The following is a 20,460-nucleotide window of genomic DNA, read 5'->3' as shown; positions in this document are numbered from 1 at the left end:
AGCGGCTACAAGAAAGAATGAAACTCTGAGACTCACAACCAAGTGAATGGATCTTGAGTACAGCATTTCAAGTGAGGTACGCCAGAAACCAGAGGTCAAACTTTATAATGCCTCTCTAATATGGACTAACTATAATGAGCAAACTCTGAGAACCGAATCTTAGAGCACAGCTTTTCAGGGGAATGCTTATTGTAATGGTCCCTAGACTGTAAGCAATTACAGCAGTCACATCTATTCCTGAGTTGTAACAATTATCTCTAAACCCTGTGATGCTGAGCTCCTTGTGTTGTGTATAACCTGGTTGGTCTCTGGAACTTTGGGTATCTATGTGACATCTGAGACTTGGAGCTAGAGCTTGGCAGCTATGAATGTCAGTATCACCCTATACGGCAACTGTTTAAAGAGCTGAAAAAGAGTTCAGGATTCAATTAGAGATACGAACGAAGCACATCTGGTTAGGACTAAGGCAAATCAGGCCAAAGGGTAAAGGACAATACTGACTGGCTTTTAAAATGACAACTTTTGTGCGAAACCAAGTGAGGAGATGTTTATTTGGTGCAGGATCTATATTTTCTGTAGCACACTAGATAATTTAACTTGTATGATCAGTTTGTTTGAATACCATAGGTGCACAGAGCTTTGAACGGAAAAGTGGGATTTGGTGAGTTTGTACAGGCTGGGGTGAAATCCCAATACATCCCAGAGTGACATGGGCAGAGAGTAAAACTCTATTTGCAGGCCCCCCCCCCCCCCCCCACCGCCCGAGGAACTGGGGACAAATGCAGAAATGTTGGGACTTCCCCAACTGGGTTATTGCTGATTTTCTTGCCAACATTAAGGACTGCCAATTTGGTGTGCCAAGCCCTCAATCTGGGGGCTTTCCCTTGTGAGGCTTGTTACTCCAAAGGAGAAGCTAAGTCCACTTATAATTATGCCTAGATCCCCCCACTTAGAGAGCCTCTTTGTTGCTCAGGTGCAGCCCCCTCTCTCTCTAAGCCTACTCGGCAGGTGAACTCATTGCTCTCCCTGCTACATAGGACATGACTCCCAGGGGTGCGAATCCCCTGGCAACGTGGGAAATGACTCCTGGGGATGAGTCTGGACCCAGCACCGTGGGACTGAAAAATTCTTCTTGACCAAAATGGGAAAGAGAGATGAAACAAGATAAGGTTCCACCCCTGGCTGAGAGATGTCAAATGGAGACAAGAGGTCACTCTGGCAGGTATTCTTATGCACTATATAGATATCACTTTTTTAGTTTTTGGTGTGTTGGAATGGCTAGAGGAAAATACCTGAAGCTGTCGAACTGCAACCCAGTGACCTTGACTCTCGAAAATGACTGTATAAATATGTACGTTGCACAGTGTAACTGTGATTGTGAAAACCTTGTGGCTCACACTCCATTTATCCAGCATATGGACAGATGAGTGGAAAAATGGGAACAAAAATGAGATGCAGAATAGGGTGGGATGAAGGGAATGGAAAGTTCTGGGTGTTGTTTTACATCTGTCTTTATTTTGAAGTAAGGAAAAGGTTCAAAAATTGATTCTGGTGAGGAATGCACAACTGTATGATGATGCTGTAAATAACTGTGAATGACTGCAGGGTGTGTGAACATATCTCAATAAAACTGTATTTTAAAAAAAGTAAATGAACAATGGGGGGGAGGAGGGGAATGGGATATTTTGGATGTTCTTTTTCATTTTAATTTTTATTTTATTTTTTGAAGTAATGAAAATGTTCAAACACTGTGGTAATGAATGCACAACTATATGACGATACTGTGAATAACTGCACACTTTGGAAGACTGTATGTTATGTGACTATACCTCAATAAAACTGCATTTAATAAAACTGAACTTTTTTTAAAAAAATTGTGTTTCTAGGATTTAACTATTGCTTAAACATCCAACAGAAGTGGGTTCATATTCTACAAAAAGATCTTCCTCTGTATGCATCTTTCCCAATTAAAATATGACCCAGTACAACTCAATAAGTCTCCAATAACTGAATTTAGAAGTCACTGGGCAACTGGCATGTGTAAGAATGAGAATACTGATCACAAAAGTCTCCAAGGATTCAGTTTCTCAAAGGGCCTCCTTCTCTATTTGAAAAAAGCATTATTAACATACCTTGTTTTCGAACATCTTCCACAGCAGCCCCGAGCTCCTCCTTCAGAAACTGACTCTCTTTTGCAATTTTATCACCCTTCTCCAAGAAGTTCTCAGTTGCTTGTTCAACAGATGCAGCCAAAACATGGGCCTTCTTAGAACGACCTCTCTTCTTATTAGAGGGCCCCTTACTATTGGTGTTCACCAGGGTTGTAACCTAAAAGTTTTGTTTTTAAAAATTAAACTGCAGTCAATTAAAAATGAAAATAACAGAAAGACTGACATCTTTAATGATAACAGAATTATTCATACAGGAAATGAAACATCGCATTTATGAGACTGCACTAAGCATTAACAAATAACATATAACTCTCTATATTTAAGACCTATGTTAAAGATACATTTTGTTTCCAAAACAATTTAGCAATCTCATTATATAAAATAAGAAACAGTAAATATTTTAATTTCTCAAATATGACCATTAGGTTTTTAGTTTGATTTTGTGAATTTAAAAAGAATTACTTGTGGTATACATACGCAATGGAATATTATTCAGCCATAAAAACAAATATGGTTCTGATACATGTGACAATATGGATGAACCCTGAAGAGGGCAAGAGAGGTGTAGAATTTAGTTAGTACTACAGAGCAATTAGTAAATAGCCAGGAACAACTAGGAAATAGTGTGGAACAATTGTTGGGGGACATCCGTGACAACACACATTGTACACAAGCCTGGAGTGGGTGGAACGGATGATATGGCAGCACAGAACTGTAAGTAAACCTCCCCAAACTGAGGAGCTTGCACCCCTTCCCGCCTGGCATGGCATGCTGAGTTGGAAGACTTCCCTGTGGGAAAAAGAAGCAGGCTACTAGGAATGAAGAAAAGTAACTCAACCAAGCTCCAACTGAGGAAAACCTTGGACTACTGAATACAAGTGACAAGCACAGATAAACCCGGAGCAAGCAGGAAAGCAACCCTAAGGAAAAAATAATAATAAATAAAAACAGAGGTTTTTTGAGACTGCTGAGCTCAGAATACTGGAAAATGGTTGTGTACCAAGAAAAGGGGCACAGAGAACCAGGTACCAACTCTGGTCAACCAGCGAAACTGGGGGGCTGGGAACTGACTCTGAAAAGGGGCTTTCCCTCTTTTTCCTTTCTTTTCTCCTAATCTAAGTAGCTTATTTAAGAAAGCTTCAGGCATTTTCAATTGTTAGGGCTGACCCAGGCAAGGGTGGAGTTAAGACAGTCAGAGAGACAAAGGAGGAATTCAAATGTAGGAGATAATTCCCTAAAGGGTGTATGTTTCCTAAGAAAAGGGGGATGGGGCCCAGCTCAAATGGCTGCCTTCCCGCAGAGAATTCAGACCCAGGGCCTGGGGGGGAGCAAAAAAAAAAAAAAAAAAAAAAAAACCAGAAACAACTTAAGCTTGGCTTCTGACAACCTTGGCCCCTGGCCAAGATAGGGACTCTTTACACCAGCAAGGAGCTGTGGGCTGACAAGCACTACCTGCTGGATGGTATAGGAAAAGCACAGACTCTTGAGACCTCACAGGAAAGTCTGAAAACCTGCTAGGTCTCATCCTCAGGGAAACTTGATACTGATCACACTTTCCTCCTGAGACGCTAGGCCCGTCTGGTCTGGAAAAATCTGACTGGGGTAATCAAGAAAACCAGCTGCCTAGACAACAAAAAATTACAAGACACATTAGGAAAAAAATGAAGATATGGCCCAGTTAGTGGAACAAACTTACACTTCAAATGAGATACAGGAGCTGAAACAACTAATTAAAGATGTTAAAGCAAATCTGCTAAATCAAATCAACAAGGTGAAGGAAAATGTGGCAAAAGAGATGAAGGATATAAAGAAGACACTGGGTGACCATAAAGAAGTCATAAGCTCAAAAAAACAAATGGAAGAATTTATGGGAATGAAAGGCACAACAGAAGAGATAAAAAAAACAATGGAGATAAACAACAGCAGATTTGAAGAGGCAGAAGAAAGGATTCATGAACTGGAGGACAGAACAGCTGAAATCCTACACACAAAAGAACAGATAGGGAAAAGAATGGAAATATATGAGCACGGTCTCAGGGAACTGAATGACAACATGAAATGCATGAATATATGTGTCATGGATGTCTCAGAAGTAGAAGGGGAAAGAGGCAGAAACAATAATGGAGGAAATAATCACTGAAAATTTCCCATCTCTTATGAAAGACATAAAATTAAAGATCCAAGAAGCATGGTGTACCCCAAACAGAATAGATACAAATAGACCTACATCGAGACACTTAATGAGATTATCAAATGTCAAAGACAAAGAGAGATTCGGAAAGCAGCAAGAGAAAAGAAATTCATCACATACAAGGAAAGCTTGATAAGACAATGTGCAGATTTCTCAGTAGAAATCATGGAGGAGAGAAGGCAGTTGGTATGATATATTTAAGATTCTGAAAAACTGCCAACCAAGAATTCTATACCCAGCAAAACTGTCCTTCAAAAAATGAGGGAAAGTTTAAAATATTCTCAAACAGACACCAAGAGAGTTTGTAAACAAGATACCTGCTCTACAAGAAATACTAAAGGGAACACTTTAGGTAGATAGGAAAAGACAGGAGAGGGAGGTTTGGAGAAGTAAAGACTATCAGTAAGGGTAAAAAGAGAGAAAAAATAAAAATAAAGTAAGATATGACATATAAAATCCAAAAGACAAAATGATAGAAAGTAGACATTACATTGAGTGAAATCAACCAGAAACAAAAGGACAAATACTGTATGGTCTCACTAATATGAACTAACATTAATGAGTGAACCTTGAAAGTGTAAGTTAAGGAAACAGGCAATCAGGAGATACAAAGAGGGTAGAGATCAGGCATCTGATACTGAAGGATACACAGAATGTTCAACAGGATTGATTGTATATAGATTGAGAAAGAGATAGACAAAGACTCTGTGATGGTAGCACAAAGACTCTGTGATGGTAGCACAAGATTATAAGTAATATGAAAAAAGATGAGTGTGAATATGGGTGACAGAGCAAGGCTAGGGGCATGTATGACACCAGAAAGAAAGAAAGAAGATAAAGGCTGGGATTGTATAATTTAGTGAAACCCAGAGTGGTCAATGATGGTGATAAAGTGTACTAATATAACAATGTTTTACCATGAGGGAGAACAAATGTCAACATTGCAAGGTGTTGAAATTGGATGGTATAGGTAAAAAAACACAATCAGTGCAAACTAGGCTTTATAGTTAACAGTAACAATGTAAGATGCTTCCATTAATTGTAACAAAGGCAATATGCCAAAGCTAAATATCTGTAAGAGGTGGGAAAGTAGAATGGTGCAGCCCATATGGGGGCAGTGTGGTGGTTCCACAAGAAGCTAAATATGGGGTTGCCATATGGTCATGCAACCCCGTTATCAGTTGTATACTAGGAAGAACTGAGAGCAGGCACACAAGGAGACATTTACACACTGGTGCTTGTGGCAGCAGTGTTCATGATTTGCAATAGATGGAGATGGCCTAAGGGTATATCAACTGGTAAACCGAATGGTGAACTGTGGTGTTATACATATAATGGAATATTGAGCGGCAGCAAGAAGGAATGCAGTTGAGGTATGCAACTAGGTGAATGGACCTTGAGGACAGTTTGTTGGGTGAAATAAACCAGAAATAAAAAGACAAATATTATAATGCCTCACTAATATGGACTAACAATAATGTGCAAACTCTGAGAATTGAATCTGGGAGCAAGGGTTATCAGGGGAAGGCTTATGTAAATGTTCCTAGATTGTAAGTTCTTACAGCAGTAACATATATTCATGAGTTGTAGCAGTTATTTCTAAATTTTGAGATGCTGAGATGTTTGTGTGTGACATGGTTGGTCCCTGGAGCTTTGGGTGTCTGTGTGGCACATGCGTCTCCGAGCCAGAGTTTGGCAGCAGTGAGTGTTGGTATCGCCCCATACATCAACTGTTAGAGAGGCTGAAAAGGAGATCAGACTTTGATTGAAGATATGAACCAAATGAACTTCGTTGTGATTGGGATAGATCAGACTAAACGGTAAAGGATGATATTAACTGTATTTTAAAACTACGGCTTCTGTGTGGGACCAAAGGAAGAGAAGTTTATTTGGTGCAAAATCTATATTTTCTGTAGTAAACTATATAATTTAACTTCTATGGTCAGTTTATTCAAACACCACAATTACATGGAACCATGAATAGGGAATGAGATCAGTTGGTTTGTATAAGTTACTGTGTAGCCTCGATACACACCAGAGCAATTTAGGTTGAGAATAAAAAGTATATGCGTGTCCCCTTGAGAGACTGGGGGAAAATGTGGAAATATTAAACTTCCCCAGTTGGGGAATTCCTGATATTCTTGCAAGCATTGGGGATTACCAATTTAGTAGGCCAAGCCCTTAATCTTGGGGTTTGCCCTTATGAAGCTTGTTACTACAAAGGAGAAGCTAAACCTACTCATAATCGTGCCAGAAAACCTCTTTTGTTGCTCAAATGTGGCCTCTCTCTCTAAGCCAACTCAGCAGGTAAACTCACTGCCCTCCCCTCTTCATGGGACATGACTCCCAGGGGTATAAATCTCCCTGGCAACATGAGATGTGACTCCCAGGGATGAGCCTGACCCTAGCATCATGATACTGAGAAAGTCTTCTGGACCAAAAGGGAAAAGAGAAATTAAACAAAATAAAGTTTCAGTGGCTGAGAGATTTCAAATGGAGTCAAGAGATCCCCTTTTAGTTTTTAGTGTACTAGAATAGCTAGAAGGAAATATCTGAAACTGCTGAACTGCAATCCAGTAGCCTTGATTCTTGAAGATGACTGTATAATTACATAGCTTATATGGTGTGAATGTATGATTGTGAAAACCTTATGGCCCACACTCCCTTTACCCAGTGTATGGACAAATGAGTAGAAAAATGAGAACAAAAAGTAAATGAATAATGAGGGGAAGGGTATGGGATATTTTGGGTGTTCTTTTTTACGTTTATTTTTATTCTTATTTTTATTTTTTGGAGTAATGAAAATGTTCAAAAATTAATTTTGGTGATGAACACACAACTATATAATGGCACTGTGAACAAATGAATGTACACTTTGTATGACTGCATGGTATGTGAACATATCTCAATAAAAATGAATTAAAAAAATTGTGGTGATGAATGCACAACTATATGATGATACTGTGAACAACTGTTTACACTTTGGATGACTGTATGGTATGTGAATGTATTTCAATAAAATTGCATTAAAAAATTAGTTGTGGTATATACTTGTAGTGGAATATTATTCAGTCATAAAAAGGAATAAGGTTTGGATACATGCGACAACACTGATGAACCCTGAAGACATGATGTTCAGCAAAATAAGCCAGCCACACAGATATGAAACAATTAGAATAAGCAAACTCACTGAGTCAGAATCTAGAACACAGGTTACCAGGGGTGAGGATAGGGGTAGGGAATGGGGAGTAAACTGTACAGAGTTTCTATTTAGGTTGATCATAAAGTTTTGGTAATGGATAATGGTGATGGTAGTACACTGTGAATGTAATTAACAGCACAGATTTATATAAGTGAACATGATAAAAAGGAGAAATTTTAGATTGTATATATGTTACTAAAATAAAAACTAAAAAAAAAAAACACATTAGACTGTACAACACAGTGAATCCTATTGTAAAGGATAGACTATAGGTTAATAGCGCAGTTATAAAAACGTTCTTTCACGAACTGTAACACAAAAGTATCACACTAATGCAAAGTGTTAACAGATTGGTATATGGGAACTCATATTTTATGCATGATTTTTCTGTAAACCCAACTTCTCTAATAAAAATTAACTTTAAAAAAATGATTAGTAATAATAAGTTAGATGTATCTTCTCTACCATATGTCACCAAGAAGTTCCAGAAAGTGATTAATAATGAACTTGGCTTCACCTAGGTCACATTCTGTTACTGTTTTCAAATTTTGCTAAGTGTTTTAAAATAACCTGCTTCTGAAGTTGTTTCAGTTTATTCACACAAATCTCAACAATTAATTAGTAAAGTCCCAATTAATTAAAGTCCTACAACATTAACCAGTATTAATAAGTATAATGGTGAACTGTACTCAGAAAGTTTAACCTGATCTATAACCAGAGGTTCAACATTATTAACTACTTGTTACAATGTAAATTTGCCATATAACAAGACTTACTGAGGACTATATAGTAGACAGGCTCCAAGAAAGCAAATACTCCCCTGAGCATTATCACACACTCCCACATACATACACACAAACTTACCTACATATATATACACATATAAAATGCTAGTTTATATTTATGAGTTGGAATTGAATTTTTAAAAAGGATAGTACATGCTACTAAATCTCATTCTTATTCTCTCTCACACACATACACACAAACACACTTTGGCAACACCAAAAAGTACACAGCTAATTGCTAATGAAATCCCACTGCATTGTGAACTTGTACTTGTAACAGAACATACCAAACTTAAACTGTCAAATTAATGACTTGCTATTTGATACTACACAATGAAAGGTGTGTTAGACAAAACAACAAGACTGAACAGTCAAGCTCCATCCTCCATCTTTCTTGGGTTTCCCTTCCAAAGCAAGGGTAAAGTAGCTCCAAAGTGCTAATATTTGGAAAGTTGCACTGCATACCACTAACCCCTATAATTGCCAATAACACTGAATAAAATGGAAGCAGCTATACATCTCAAGGGTTAAATGAGTCCATACATCAATATTTAATTACTGGTACCCTCAAAAAACTGAAACATCATCTAACTACTATCAACCTAAACTCAACCACTAAAATTAAGGCTCCGAACTTAATAACCTTGCTCCTGTGTTTGTTACCATGTCCACTACTATGGAACCAGGTATTACATGTTGCTACAATAACTGTGTTGTGTTCGCAGATTCTTACCTGAGTAACAAGAGGCTCCAGCAGTCTTTCAACTGCCAGAGTCCTGATCTCTAAACTTTTGGGGTCCCATTTGAAGTTTATGTTGCCTGTGTGGACAGCAGTCATTTCTGAAAGACAAACAAAAAGCCAAAATCAGGCAAACATTAAACACAAACATGAAAGACAAAACAAACCTTCTCCTACTTAAGGACTTTTATATCAGGGAAGCTAAATTCATCACACAAAGGAAAAAAAATTCTTACTACCTGCACATAAGGGCTCCAGCAACTTTTACAACTTTTATACATATGATTTCTAGTTTATATACAATAGGGATACTACAAAAGGAGATTCCCAAACGCCTTTGAGTTTCTCTGGCACCAAGACACTTCTACTTTCAGTTTCCCACCCCAACTTTAGAAGCGGGATGAAAACTTAAAAGTGAATAAAGGCTACTACTTAATGAAGAAAGTTCTTCTGAAACTAATTTAATATAGAAGATGCTGATTTTTCTTGCTCCCAATGGATGGATGAATGAATTAAAATCCTTATGTCCACAGGGATCCTTGAAAGAAAAGAAGGGGAGGGGATTTCTTTACCATGAATGTAGAAAAGAATTAGAAAATGATCATTTTACAACCTTCCCCCCTCACTGTAATAACTGATTCAGGTAAGAATTATCAATGAATTTTTAAATCATTAGGTGGAAAAGCCAATCAAATTTATATGGAAGGGTAAGGGGCCCCAAACAGCTAAAGTATTTACAGATTCAACACAATCCCAATCAAATTCCAACCACCATCTTTGCAGAACAGAACAGCCAAAACCATCTTGAAAAAGAACAAAGTTGGAGTACTCACACTTTCCAATCTTAAAACTTTTAAAACTTATTACAAAGTCACAGTAGTTAAAACAGCATGTAAAAACATATGATTAAAAAATTAAAAAAAAAAACAAAACAGCATGGTACTGGCACAAGGACAGACATAAAGACCAATGGAATAGAACTGAGAGCTCAAAAATCAACCCTCATGTTTATGGCCAACTGATTCACAAGGATGTAAAAACCAATGAACTGGGAAAAAATGGTCTCTTCAACAAATGGTGCTGAGCAAACTGGATCTCCATTTGCAAATGAATGAAGGAGGACCCTTACATCACATCTTATACAAAAATTAACTCAAAATGGATCAAAAACCTAAATATAAGAGCCAGAACTATCAAATTCCTAGAAGAAAACATAGGGAAGCATCTTCAGGACCTTGTGTTAGGCAATGGTTTCTTAGACTTAACACCCAAAGCAAAGGCAACAAAAGAAAAAAATAGATAAAAGGGAACTCATAAAAATTAAAAGCTTTTGTGCATCAAAGGACTTTATTATGAAAGTAAAAAGACAACCCATTCAATGGGAGAAAATTTGGAAACCATATCTGATAAATGTTTACTATCCAGACTATATAAAGAAATTCTACAACTCAACAATAAAAAGACAACAATGCATTTTTAAAATGGGCAAAAGACTTGAAAAGACATTACTCCAAAGAAGATATACAAATGTCTGACAACCCTTTTTAGGTTCTAAAGAATTGGGGTAGCTGGTGGTGGATACCTGAAACTATCAAACTACAACCCAGAACCCATGAATCTCGAAGACAGTTGTATAAAAATGTAGCTTATGAGGGGTGACAAGGGGATTGGGAAAGCCATAAGGACCACACTCCACTTTGTCTAGTTTATGGATGGATGAGTAGAAAAATAGGGGAAGGAAACAAACAGACAAAGGTACCCAGTGTTCTTTTTTACTTCAATTGCTCTTTTTCACTCTAATTATTATTCTTGTTATTCTTGTGTGTGTGCTAATGAAGGTGTCAGGGATTGATTTGGGTGATGAATGTACAACTATGTAATGGTACTGTGAACAATCGAAAGTACGATTTGTTTTGTATGACTGCGTGGTATATGAATATATCTCAATAAAATGAAGATTAAAAAAAAAAAAAGACATAATGCTGAGCAAAATAAGCCAGGCACAAAAAGAGAGATATTGTATGTTACCACTAATGTGAATTCCGTGAAAAATGTACAATGTTTTATACTGTAGAATGTAGGGGACCTAGAGATACCAATTAGTGGAGGGGGAATGATAATCTAATAAGAACAGATAAACTATGGAGGGTAATCTCAATGTTATGGGAATGCTCAGGAATGATTATGGTTTGTAAACTTTCTTGGATATAGTAAGATCATGTTGGAAGCAATAGAGTTATTTTAGGTTTTTTTTTTCTCTTATTCCTTTGTTTTCTTAGGGGTTGTTAATTTTCTTGGGGTATGGTAGGAACATGTTGGAAGCAATGTAGTTATTTTACATTATTTGTTTTTCTTACTCCTCTGTTTGGACATGCTTTATTAATTTTCTTGGGGTATGGTAGGAACATATTGGAAGCAAAGTAGTTATTTTAGGTTATTTGTTTTCCTTAATCCATTGCTTTGTTTGAAATGTTGTGGGGTTTTTTTGGTTGTTGTTTGCCTGTTTGTTTTTAATTTTTTGATAAACAAAGTTAAAAAATTGAAAAAAAATCAGTAGAAAAATGGGAGTAAAAACTAAACGACAAATAGGGTGGGATGGGGGGATGGTTTGGGTATTCTCTTTTCACTTTTATTTTTTATTCTTATTCTGATTCTTTCTGATGTAAGGAAAATGTTCAGAAATAGATTGTGGTGATGAATGCATAACTATATGATCATACTGTGAACAGTTGATTGTATACCATGGATGACTGTATGGTTTGTGAATATATTTCAATAAAACTGAATTAAAAAAAAAAAATGTCTGAAAAACATCACTGGCTATTAGGGAAACGCAAATAAAAACCATAAAGAGCTACCATTTCACACCCACTAGAACGCCTACTGTTAAAAAAGAACAGAAAATTACAAGTGTTGGAGAGGATGCAGAGAAAAAATAGGAGCACTCATTCATTGCTGGGAGCAGTGTAAAATGGTGTAGCCACTGTGGAAGACAGTTTGGTGGCTCCTCAGAAAGCTAAGTTATAGAACTACGTTATAACCCAGCAATTCCACTACTAGGTATATACCCAAAAGAACTGAAAGCAAGGACTTGAACAGATACTTGCACACTGATGTTCACAGTGGCATTATTCACAACTGCCAAAGGATGGAAGCAACCCAAGTGTCCATCAACTGATGAATGGATAAACAAAGTGTGGTATATACACATAGTAGAATATTATTCAGCTGTAAAAAAGGAATGATGGTCTGATACATGCCACTACATGGATGAACCCTGAAGACATGATGTTGACTAAAATATGTCAGACACAAAAGGACAAATATTGTATGATCTCACTGATACAAAATAATTAGAATAAGCAAACTCGTAGTCAGAATCTAGAATACAGGTTGCCAGGGGACTGGATGGGGTTTGGGAATGAGGAATGAATGCTTAAAATGTACCCAGTTTCTATTTGGGTTGATCAGAAAGTTTTGGTAATATATGGTGGTGATGGTAGCACAACATTGTGAATACAATTAACAGCACTGAATTACATATTTGAATGTAGTTACAAGGTAAAATTTTAGGTTATATTTTGTTACTAGAATGAACATTTTTTAAAAACAAGCATAGGACTGTACAACACAGTGCATCCTATTGTAAACGATGGACTATGGTTAATGGTACAATTATAAAAATGTTCATTCATGAATTGCAACAAATATACCACACTAATGCAAGGTGTTAACAATAGAGTGTTATAAGGGGAGGGGAGGAATAATCATTTTATCTGTCTGATCTATTTATTCCTCTTACAGTCTTGATATAAATCTTTTATTTAAAAAAAATTCTAGAGAAAAGAAGAAAAAAAAGCAGTAGGTAAAAAGTTATTGAGGAAGAGGATATCTATAACGACCCCAAGTATCACCTGACAGGTTACTTACTAATTACAAAGGGTAAGACACCTTGACAATGCTGAGCTCTGACGGTCACTCCCTTAAACAAATAACTACACGTAGCACTGCTACTAATGGAATAATTGTGTGGCTCCTAATATGATGAAATATGAAGTACCCTACATCACCTAAAAAGTATGATAAAAAATGTTTTAAATGTTTAACCTGAGTCTAATGAAGCCTTTACCTAGGGATTCTTAACCTTTTTTGTGCCATGGTGAGGTCTATAAACTAGCATTGTCCAATAGAAATACAATGCAAGCCACATATGTAATTTTTAATTTTCTAGTAGCCACATTAAACAAGTAAAAATAAACTGGTGACATTAATTTTAATAATAAATTTTATTTAACCTGATATATCCAAAATAACATAATTTCAATAATAATAATATAATTTCAATTCAATTTTTTAAATTATTGGATACATTTTATACTCATACGAAGGGTGTGTATTTTATACTAGAGCAATCCCAGTTTGGACTAACCACATTTCATGCAGCTAGTGACTACTATACTGGACAGTGCAGCTACAGACTCCTCCTCAGAATATATTTAAATGCATGAAATAAAACTGAAAGAATTACAAAAGTAATAAATACATTGAAATATAGTTATCAAAATACAAGCAACAAATGTGTGATACAGTAATACATGTGATTCCTTATTAACACATTAAATAAGATCTGGTGAGAGGTCTGATAACTACTTTGAAGTCATAATGAGTATTTTTTCTATTACTGCAGATATAAAAAAGCTGTAAGATTTCTACTGATAATAAAGTTATAGGTACAACTGAAAACCATAGTTTGCTGCCTATATTAATAATGAATTGAAATGATAAATTCCCATCAGAAGTGAAAAGAAACAAAAACAATTTTTTTAATCCAAACTTACTCCAGGTTAAGAAACTAATCTAGGCTTAATTGCAAATTTATAGGAAGTACAGGGGTATGAATATCACATGTTAAGCAATACCATGAGGAAACAATCAGAAAAATCCAGAATGTAAGACATTCTACAAGGCAACAGACCTTAACTCTTCAAAGTCAGTAATATGAGAAGGTGGGAGTACTATTCTAGACCAAAAGACTCAAGAGACCAAAGAATCTAATGCAGTATATATACCTGAGTTAGATACTGGTTTGAAACAAACAGCTGTAAGACATTCACAGGAAAACTGGCAAATTTCTAGTATTTATTAAATTAAATACTAAATAATAACATGGAATTACTGGTCAATTTCTCAGGTATGATAATGGAATTGTGGCTATGTCAAAAAATGATTTATTTTCAGTCAATCATGCTGAAATATTTAGGAGTGAAATGTCAAGATGTCTGCAAATTTCAAATGGTTCAGCAAAAGCAAAAATGAATACATCCAGAGAGAGATGAATAAATCATGAAAAAAACACTTAACTATTGAATCTAGGTGAAGACATATGGGTGGGTGTTCACAAAATTTTTCTTTCAACTCCTTTGTATATCTGAAATTGCTCATTTTAAAAACTGGGGAAAATGTTGTAGAAGTACACGGGAAAAAATTCAAAATACATACTACTGAGAATGGAAAAGAAATTTCAATACAATATGAAGTTTAATTGCAGTGGGAAATAAAAATACCTGAATATTCACCAAAATTTTCCAGTGGTTATCTCTAAGGATAGGGGATTATGGGTGACTTTAACATTCTTCTGTTTGCTTAACCATATTTTCTGATATCATAACATTACACAAGTACTTAGAAAAAGTTATTTTATTTAAAAAAAGGTAAGATCTTTACTTTCCAAGATGTAAGGCAGACAAGCAAATCAAAAGGCATGTTTGATCATCACATAACCACTTTGAATCTGTTTCCCCACTTAGAAAGTAAAACTACCACCACCATCTTCAGAGGGCTTGTGTGAAAATTAAATAAGATAAAACAGATTATGATCCATTGCATAAAAAAAGAATCCAAGCCCATGCTGAAATAAAGGAAAAGAAAAGTTCTTCTTTTCAATAGAAAAACCAACTAATAGATATGGAAAGAATAATGTATTTAGAAACATCACCATTTAGGAACCATCAGAGTAATCACTGATTCAAGCAAGAATCAAGAATGCCAAACCTAGTGCGTGAAAGTTTAATGGATGAGCTGAATGTTTATTTAGTCTCATAGTAACTCCCCACAGAGTCTTTATGACAAAGGGAGAAAACAGTAACTTTACAATGGAGCAACCCGGCAAACAACCCCTTAACCAAGTGATCAAAATTAACCTCCCCAATAATGGGACAAACTGACATCATGTTACTTCCTAATGTAATGCACTGGGAAGGATATAATATCACTTCTGTGGTATTTCCTGTCAGAAGTACATAACCCCAATATAGTCATGAAGAAAGACAGACTGAAATGATGGATATTCTACAAAATAACTAGCCTGTACTCCTCAAAAATGTCAAAGTCAGAGAAAAAAAAGGACTGAGAAACTCTTTCAGATTTAAAGGAGGCTAAAGAGACATACAACAACTAAATGCAATAAGTGATTCTGGATCGGAATTGTATTAAGAGAAAAAAAATTGAGAGGCGATTGATAAAATCTGAATATGGAATATGAACTAGATAATACTGTTGTATCAATGTTAGATTTCCTAATTTTCATTATTATATTGTGATTATGTCCTTGTTACATATAAAGGCCATGATGTATGCAACTTACTCTCATATGGTTCAGGAAAAAAATAACTATTAAATACGTGTATATACAGAGAGAGAAAGTGGAAGGGATAGAGGGAGAGAGTCAGAAGTAGGGAGAGGGGGGAAGAGAAGGAAGAGGAAGAGAAGAAATGGGGAGGGAAAGGGGAAGCAGGCAGGGAGAGAAACAAGGAGAGAAAGATGAAGAGAAGAGGGAGAGGAAGAGAGAAGGGATGAAGAGAGAGGGAAGGAAGGCGGGGGGGGGTGTGAAGAGAAGAGGAAATGCGAAGTGAGGGGGAGGAAGGAGAGAAGGAGGGAGATGGAGGTGGGAAAAGAAGACATTGGGTAGAGTGGGGAGAGAGAGATGTCTCAAAATGGGGCTAGGGTGACTGAGATATTCAACTTTTAATTGTATTTAATTTTCATTAATTTTAAATAGCCACAAGTAGATAGTGATTATCTTATTAGAAAGTGCAGTTCTAGACTCTCTACAGAAACATCAAATATCTAAATTCTATATTAAAATGACCACAAGGACAAGAAAGAACTGCACGTGTGTGACTAGCCCACTTGTAAAAACCTTAATACAAGACTATGTTTGTACCCTCACCAATAAACACATGCTTGAGACACAAACAGGAAGACCCTTTAAATATTCTTGAAAAATACTTGTGCAATAAGGATTTAATATCCAGAACATGTAAAGAATTCCTACAACTAAACCACAAAAATACAAATAATCCAATTTAAAAATGGGAAAAGGATGCATGGATATTTCTCTAAAGAAGATATACAAATGGCCAATAGACAATGAAAAAATGCTCAATATCATTAGCCATTAGAGACATGCAAATCAAAACCACAATGAGATACCACCTCACACCCACTAGAATGGCTATAATTAAAAAACAGAAAGTATCAAGTGTTGATAAGGATGCGGAGAAATAGGAATCCTGGTACACTGTTGGTGGGAATGTAGTAAAATGGTGCAGCCACTGTTGAAAGCAGTTTTGTTTTTCCTCAGAAAGTTAAACAGAATTACCATATGATTCAGCAGTTCCATTTCTATGTACATACCCAAAAGAATTGAAAACAGGAACTCAGATATTTGTACCACAATGTTCACAGCAGCATTATTCACAATAGCCAAAAGATGGAAGCTACCCAAATGTCCATAAACAGATGAAAGGATAAACAAAACACAGCACAAACATAAAGTAGAATATTATTCATCTGTAAGAAGGAATGAAGTTCTGACACATGCGACAACATGAACTGAACCTTGAAGACACCATGTTGAGTGAAATAATCCGAACAAAAAAGGACAAATATTGAAAGATCTCACTCATCATTATATAAAATAACTACAATATACAAATTCAGAGACAGAAAGATTACAGGTTGCTAGACGTAGAGATGGGGAATAGAGAGTTAGTGCTTAATGGGTTAAGAGTTCGACTTTGGTGTGATAGAAAAGTGGTAACGGATTGTGGTGAGCACAACACTGTATCATTCGTGTCACTAACTGTATAATTCTAGGTGGTTAAAATATGAAATTTTATGTTTTATATGTTACCACAAAATAAATAAACATAAACACACACACACGTAAGTGTAGACATCATCTAACATTTCACCAAAACCATCTAAGCATCAGGAAATTCCAGAATCACTGAAGATGGTGTGCTGTAGTGGTTTGAAGCTGTATGTATCCCAGAAAAACAGGTTCTTAAATCTAATCCATTCCTGTGGGTATGAACCATTGTAAGTAGGAGCTCTGCTGAGGCTACTTCAGTTAAGGTGTGACCCACCCAATCAGGAGGGGTCTTATCCTATTATTGGAGTCCTTTATGAGCAGAATGAAAATCAGAGAGAGAGAAAGCCCCGGAAGCAAGAAGCTGAAATCAAGGAAACCCGAGAAGGGAGAGACCAGCAGACGCTGCCTTGTGCCTTGTGCCTTGTGCCACGTAGCAGAGGAGCCAAGGATGGCAGCAGCCAGCCCCAGAACACCATAGTCTTTGGGGAGAAAGCATCTCCTTGATGATGCCTTGATTTGGACATTTTCCCAGACTCAAAACCGTGAGCTTAAGCATGGTTTTAAGCTTAAGCAGCCCAGGAAACTAAAACAGGTGTCAAAAAGAATTTGGATTTTCTTAATCTAGTAACGTAGAATTCCAGTTTCCAAGGAATCTGTTTCATTCCAACTGGGCAAATTTGTTCTCTACGCTCATATTATGTCAGGCCCATACTTCAGTTTTTAAAAGGTTATTTATTCACTAAACTGATCAGCCATTTGCTCAAGCAAATGTCATCAAATGTCACAGGTAAGACATTTCAGAAGGAATGGTATGTCCCATGGATCCTGTGTATTCTACATTCCACAGACATTCCAACAACACAAATAAAATCAAAAGCCTTTCAGATTCAGGGGTTGTGGAGGAAGGGAGCAGAGAAGTAGCTTAAATAAGTGAAGCAAACCTGTAAATGTGCATTTAGGTACACTGGTCACACATGTGTGTTTAACTATTAAACAAGTACAAAAATTCACGTCCCCCTTTTTCCTGAAATAGAAAGCCTTAGTCTTCTGGTTTCCTAATTTTGATACTTTGGGATACAAAATAAATTCACTTTCTTCTTCACTCAAAACAAAGGCAGTGTGAGCAAAATAATGAATTGCAAATGACCTGTGGCCTCCCTGGGGCTGGGGAGACCACTAGGAGGGGCCAAGATCCATAAATCTGAAAGCAAGTGCCCAGTCTAAAGGACAGCTGCCCAGCCAATTTTTGTCATGCAGGAATGCAGACCCAGGGTTAACAATCATCTGATTTTAAGAGAAGCCACAGATCAAGATTTTACATGAAATCTCCAAACTTTCATGTTACCAACTCCTTTCTAAAAATTTTTACCCCGGTGCAGGACAAAGAAATCCACCTATGGACTACTCTGTTGCTGGCCACTTTGCAACCTCTGAAGAACAAGAGGCTCCCTCAGGTCCCTTACAGTTCTCATTCCAGAAATCCAGATCCTCTTAAACAACTTCTGAGGAGGTAGGTCTCTGGCCACCCCCACAAAAATCCACCAGTCTCAGGCTCCTGCTAAGGGTGTTAAAGGACTCAATCACTCACATCCGAGAAACTTGAAATATACTGACACTTGAAAATTGAGAACCCACTCAGTGTATTTTCAAGTCCTTCAATAACCACGATGGAAGGAGACTGCCCTGTGCAGCATCTTGAATCAAAAGCCCTGCCAAGAGTGACACCAAACACTATTAAACTATACTACCGAGATGAGCTTTGCTTTTGGTGACCCCAACCCTAAAAACATTCCAACAAATAAAAGTAGAGTCTAAAATCTACAGAGAATTTGTTCTACTGGAAAGAACACAGGCTTCTGGTACCAGCTTTGTCACTAACGTACTCTCTCTGACCTTGAACAAGTCACTTCATTTTTCTGAATTCTCAGTTTTCTCATCTATAAAATAAAAGGAATTGAATTCTATGCTCCAAGTCCTTCTGGCTCTAAAAGGCCTGTGATCTTCCCAGCTATATTTTAAGTTTAAGGATGGTAACCATGAGTATGTTTCTTCATGTCTCGAACGTCTCAGGCAAGGTGCTTTATGCAGAGCAGACACAGAATTTTAATTGGACTGAATTTACGCAACCTGATTTGAAAATATTTACAAGCCTACCAATACAAAGCTCCTGCCTTAATCTTAGTCATATCGCCTGGTTCTCTACAATTAATGGTATTGTTTAGAGTAGCTAAACAAATAACTTTTAAACTCTTGGCAGTTTCTAGTTTTCCAATTAACTTACAGAGCACTCCTTTGCAAGATCTATTACAAAATGTAGCTACTAGAGCTAGCCAACCTTAATGAATTACAGCAACCTTAGGTTTTTCCAGAAGGATTCATGCTTAGTGGAACTAAATAAAAGGTTAAATAGTAGTTATTCAGTCTTCATTACCTTAAAATGGCAACAGTGGCTATAAATTCAGAAAGGGCAGAGATGCAGGCATCTAACTAGCAATCTTTATGAAAGAAACAGAAATGGAGACATCACAAAGAAAAAATAAAAGCATAATTCCATCAAAACCAAGGAGGCTGACTGCTGGCAAACTGCTACAGTCCCACAAGAGCTACACACCTTCTACAGAGACATTAAACGTTCATTTACAACAGAAAGGCCACATCATTCTTAAACATGTCTGCTCCAAAGCTACAGACTATCCTTACCATGTTACTTAATGCCATTTCTTTTTTTTTTTAAACAGCAAGGTTAAGTTGATGTAATATTAGGATGGTTCATTTATATGCAAATCAGGAAATTAGAAATTAAAAGTACCCACAGCAACCTTATAACTGTATAAAATACAGGATTTTGGATTACTCAGTTCTGTCACAGGTATGCCAGGTTGCATGTGCATTAAGCAGAGTTAACACAGGTGTGGAAAATTTAACTCTCAAATCTCCTGGTAACTATCAACAAACAAAAACAAAAACAATAACAAGGTAACCCTTATAATTAAGACTCACTCTGAAAACTATATCCTGTTTATTTTATAACCACCCCTCCCCCTAAGCATGTCACCTTCTAAAATGTAAACTAGTTGGGGGTTGGGTAGGAGGGATAAGGAAATCAGAGGTATAAAAATGCAGATGACCCAAGTAAACAGAAAAAACTTACTTTTTCCCAAGAAATTAGTCTATTTCTGATCACAATTACAATATCTTCACCAAAAAAAACCTACAT

The 20,460-nt window shown here is 36.6% G+C and overlaps 1 protein-coding gene across 2 annotated transcripts in view; it reads right to left on the bottom strand.

Moving 5' to 3' along the window:
- The window catches only part of CTNNA1 (catenin alpha 1), a 215,254-nt gene that overhangs the window by 181,145 nt on the left and 13,649 nt on the right, over nt 1-20,460 (bottom strand). Inside the window, exons 2-3 of one of the 2 annotated variants that reach the window (XM_037800817.1) lie at nt 9,083-9,189; nt 2,133-2,328 (exon numbers count right to left, since the gene is read on the bottom strand). In XM_037800817.1, coding sequence (XP_037656745.1) covers nt 2,133-2,328; nt 9,083-9,187 — 301 coding nt within the window. In that variant the 5' untranslated portion in view covers nt 9,188-9,189. Of the gene's footprint in view, nt 1-2,132; nt 2,329-9,082; nt 9,190-20,460 lie in introns of those variants that run through there. The other variant, XM_037800818.1, reaches the window with a different exon arrangement.

Source organism: Choloepus didactylus, chromosome 13 (assembly GCF_015220235.1).
Source record: "Choloepus didactylus isolate mChoDid1 chromosome 13, mChoDid1.pri, whole genome shotgun sequence".
In the NCBI taxonomy this organism is placed as follows: domain Eukaryota; kingdom Metazoa; phylum Chordata; class Mammalia; order Pilosa; family Megalonychidae; genus Choloepus; species Choloepus didactylus.
Note: the sequence above shows the minus strand (reverse complement) of the source record. Positions and strands in the feature narration are given on the sequence as shown.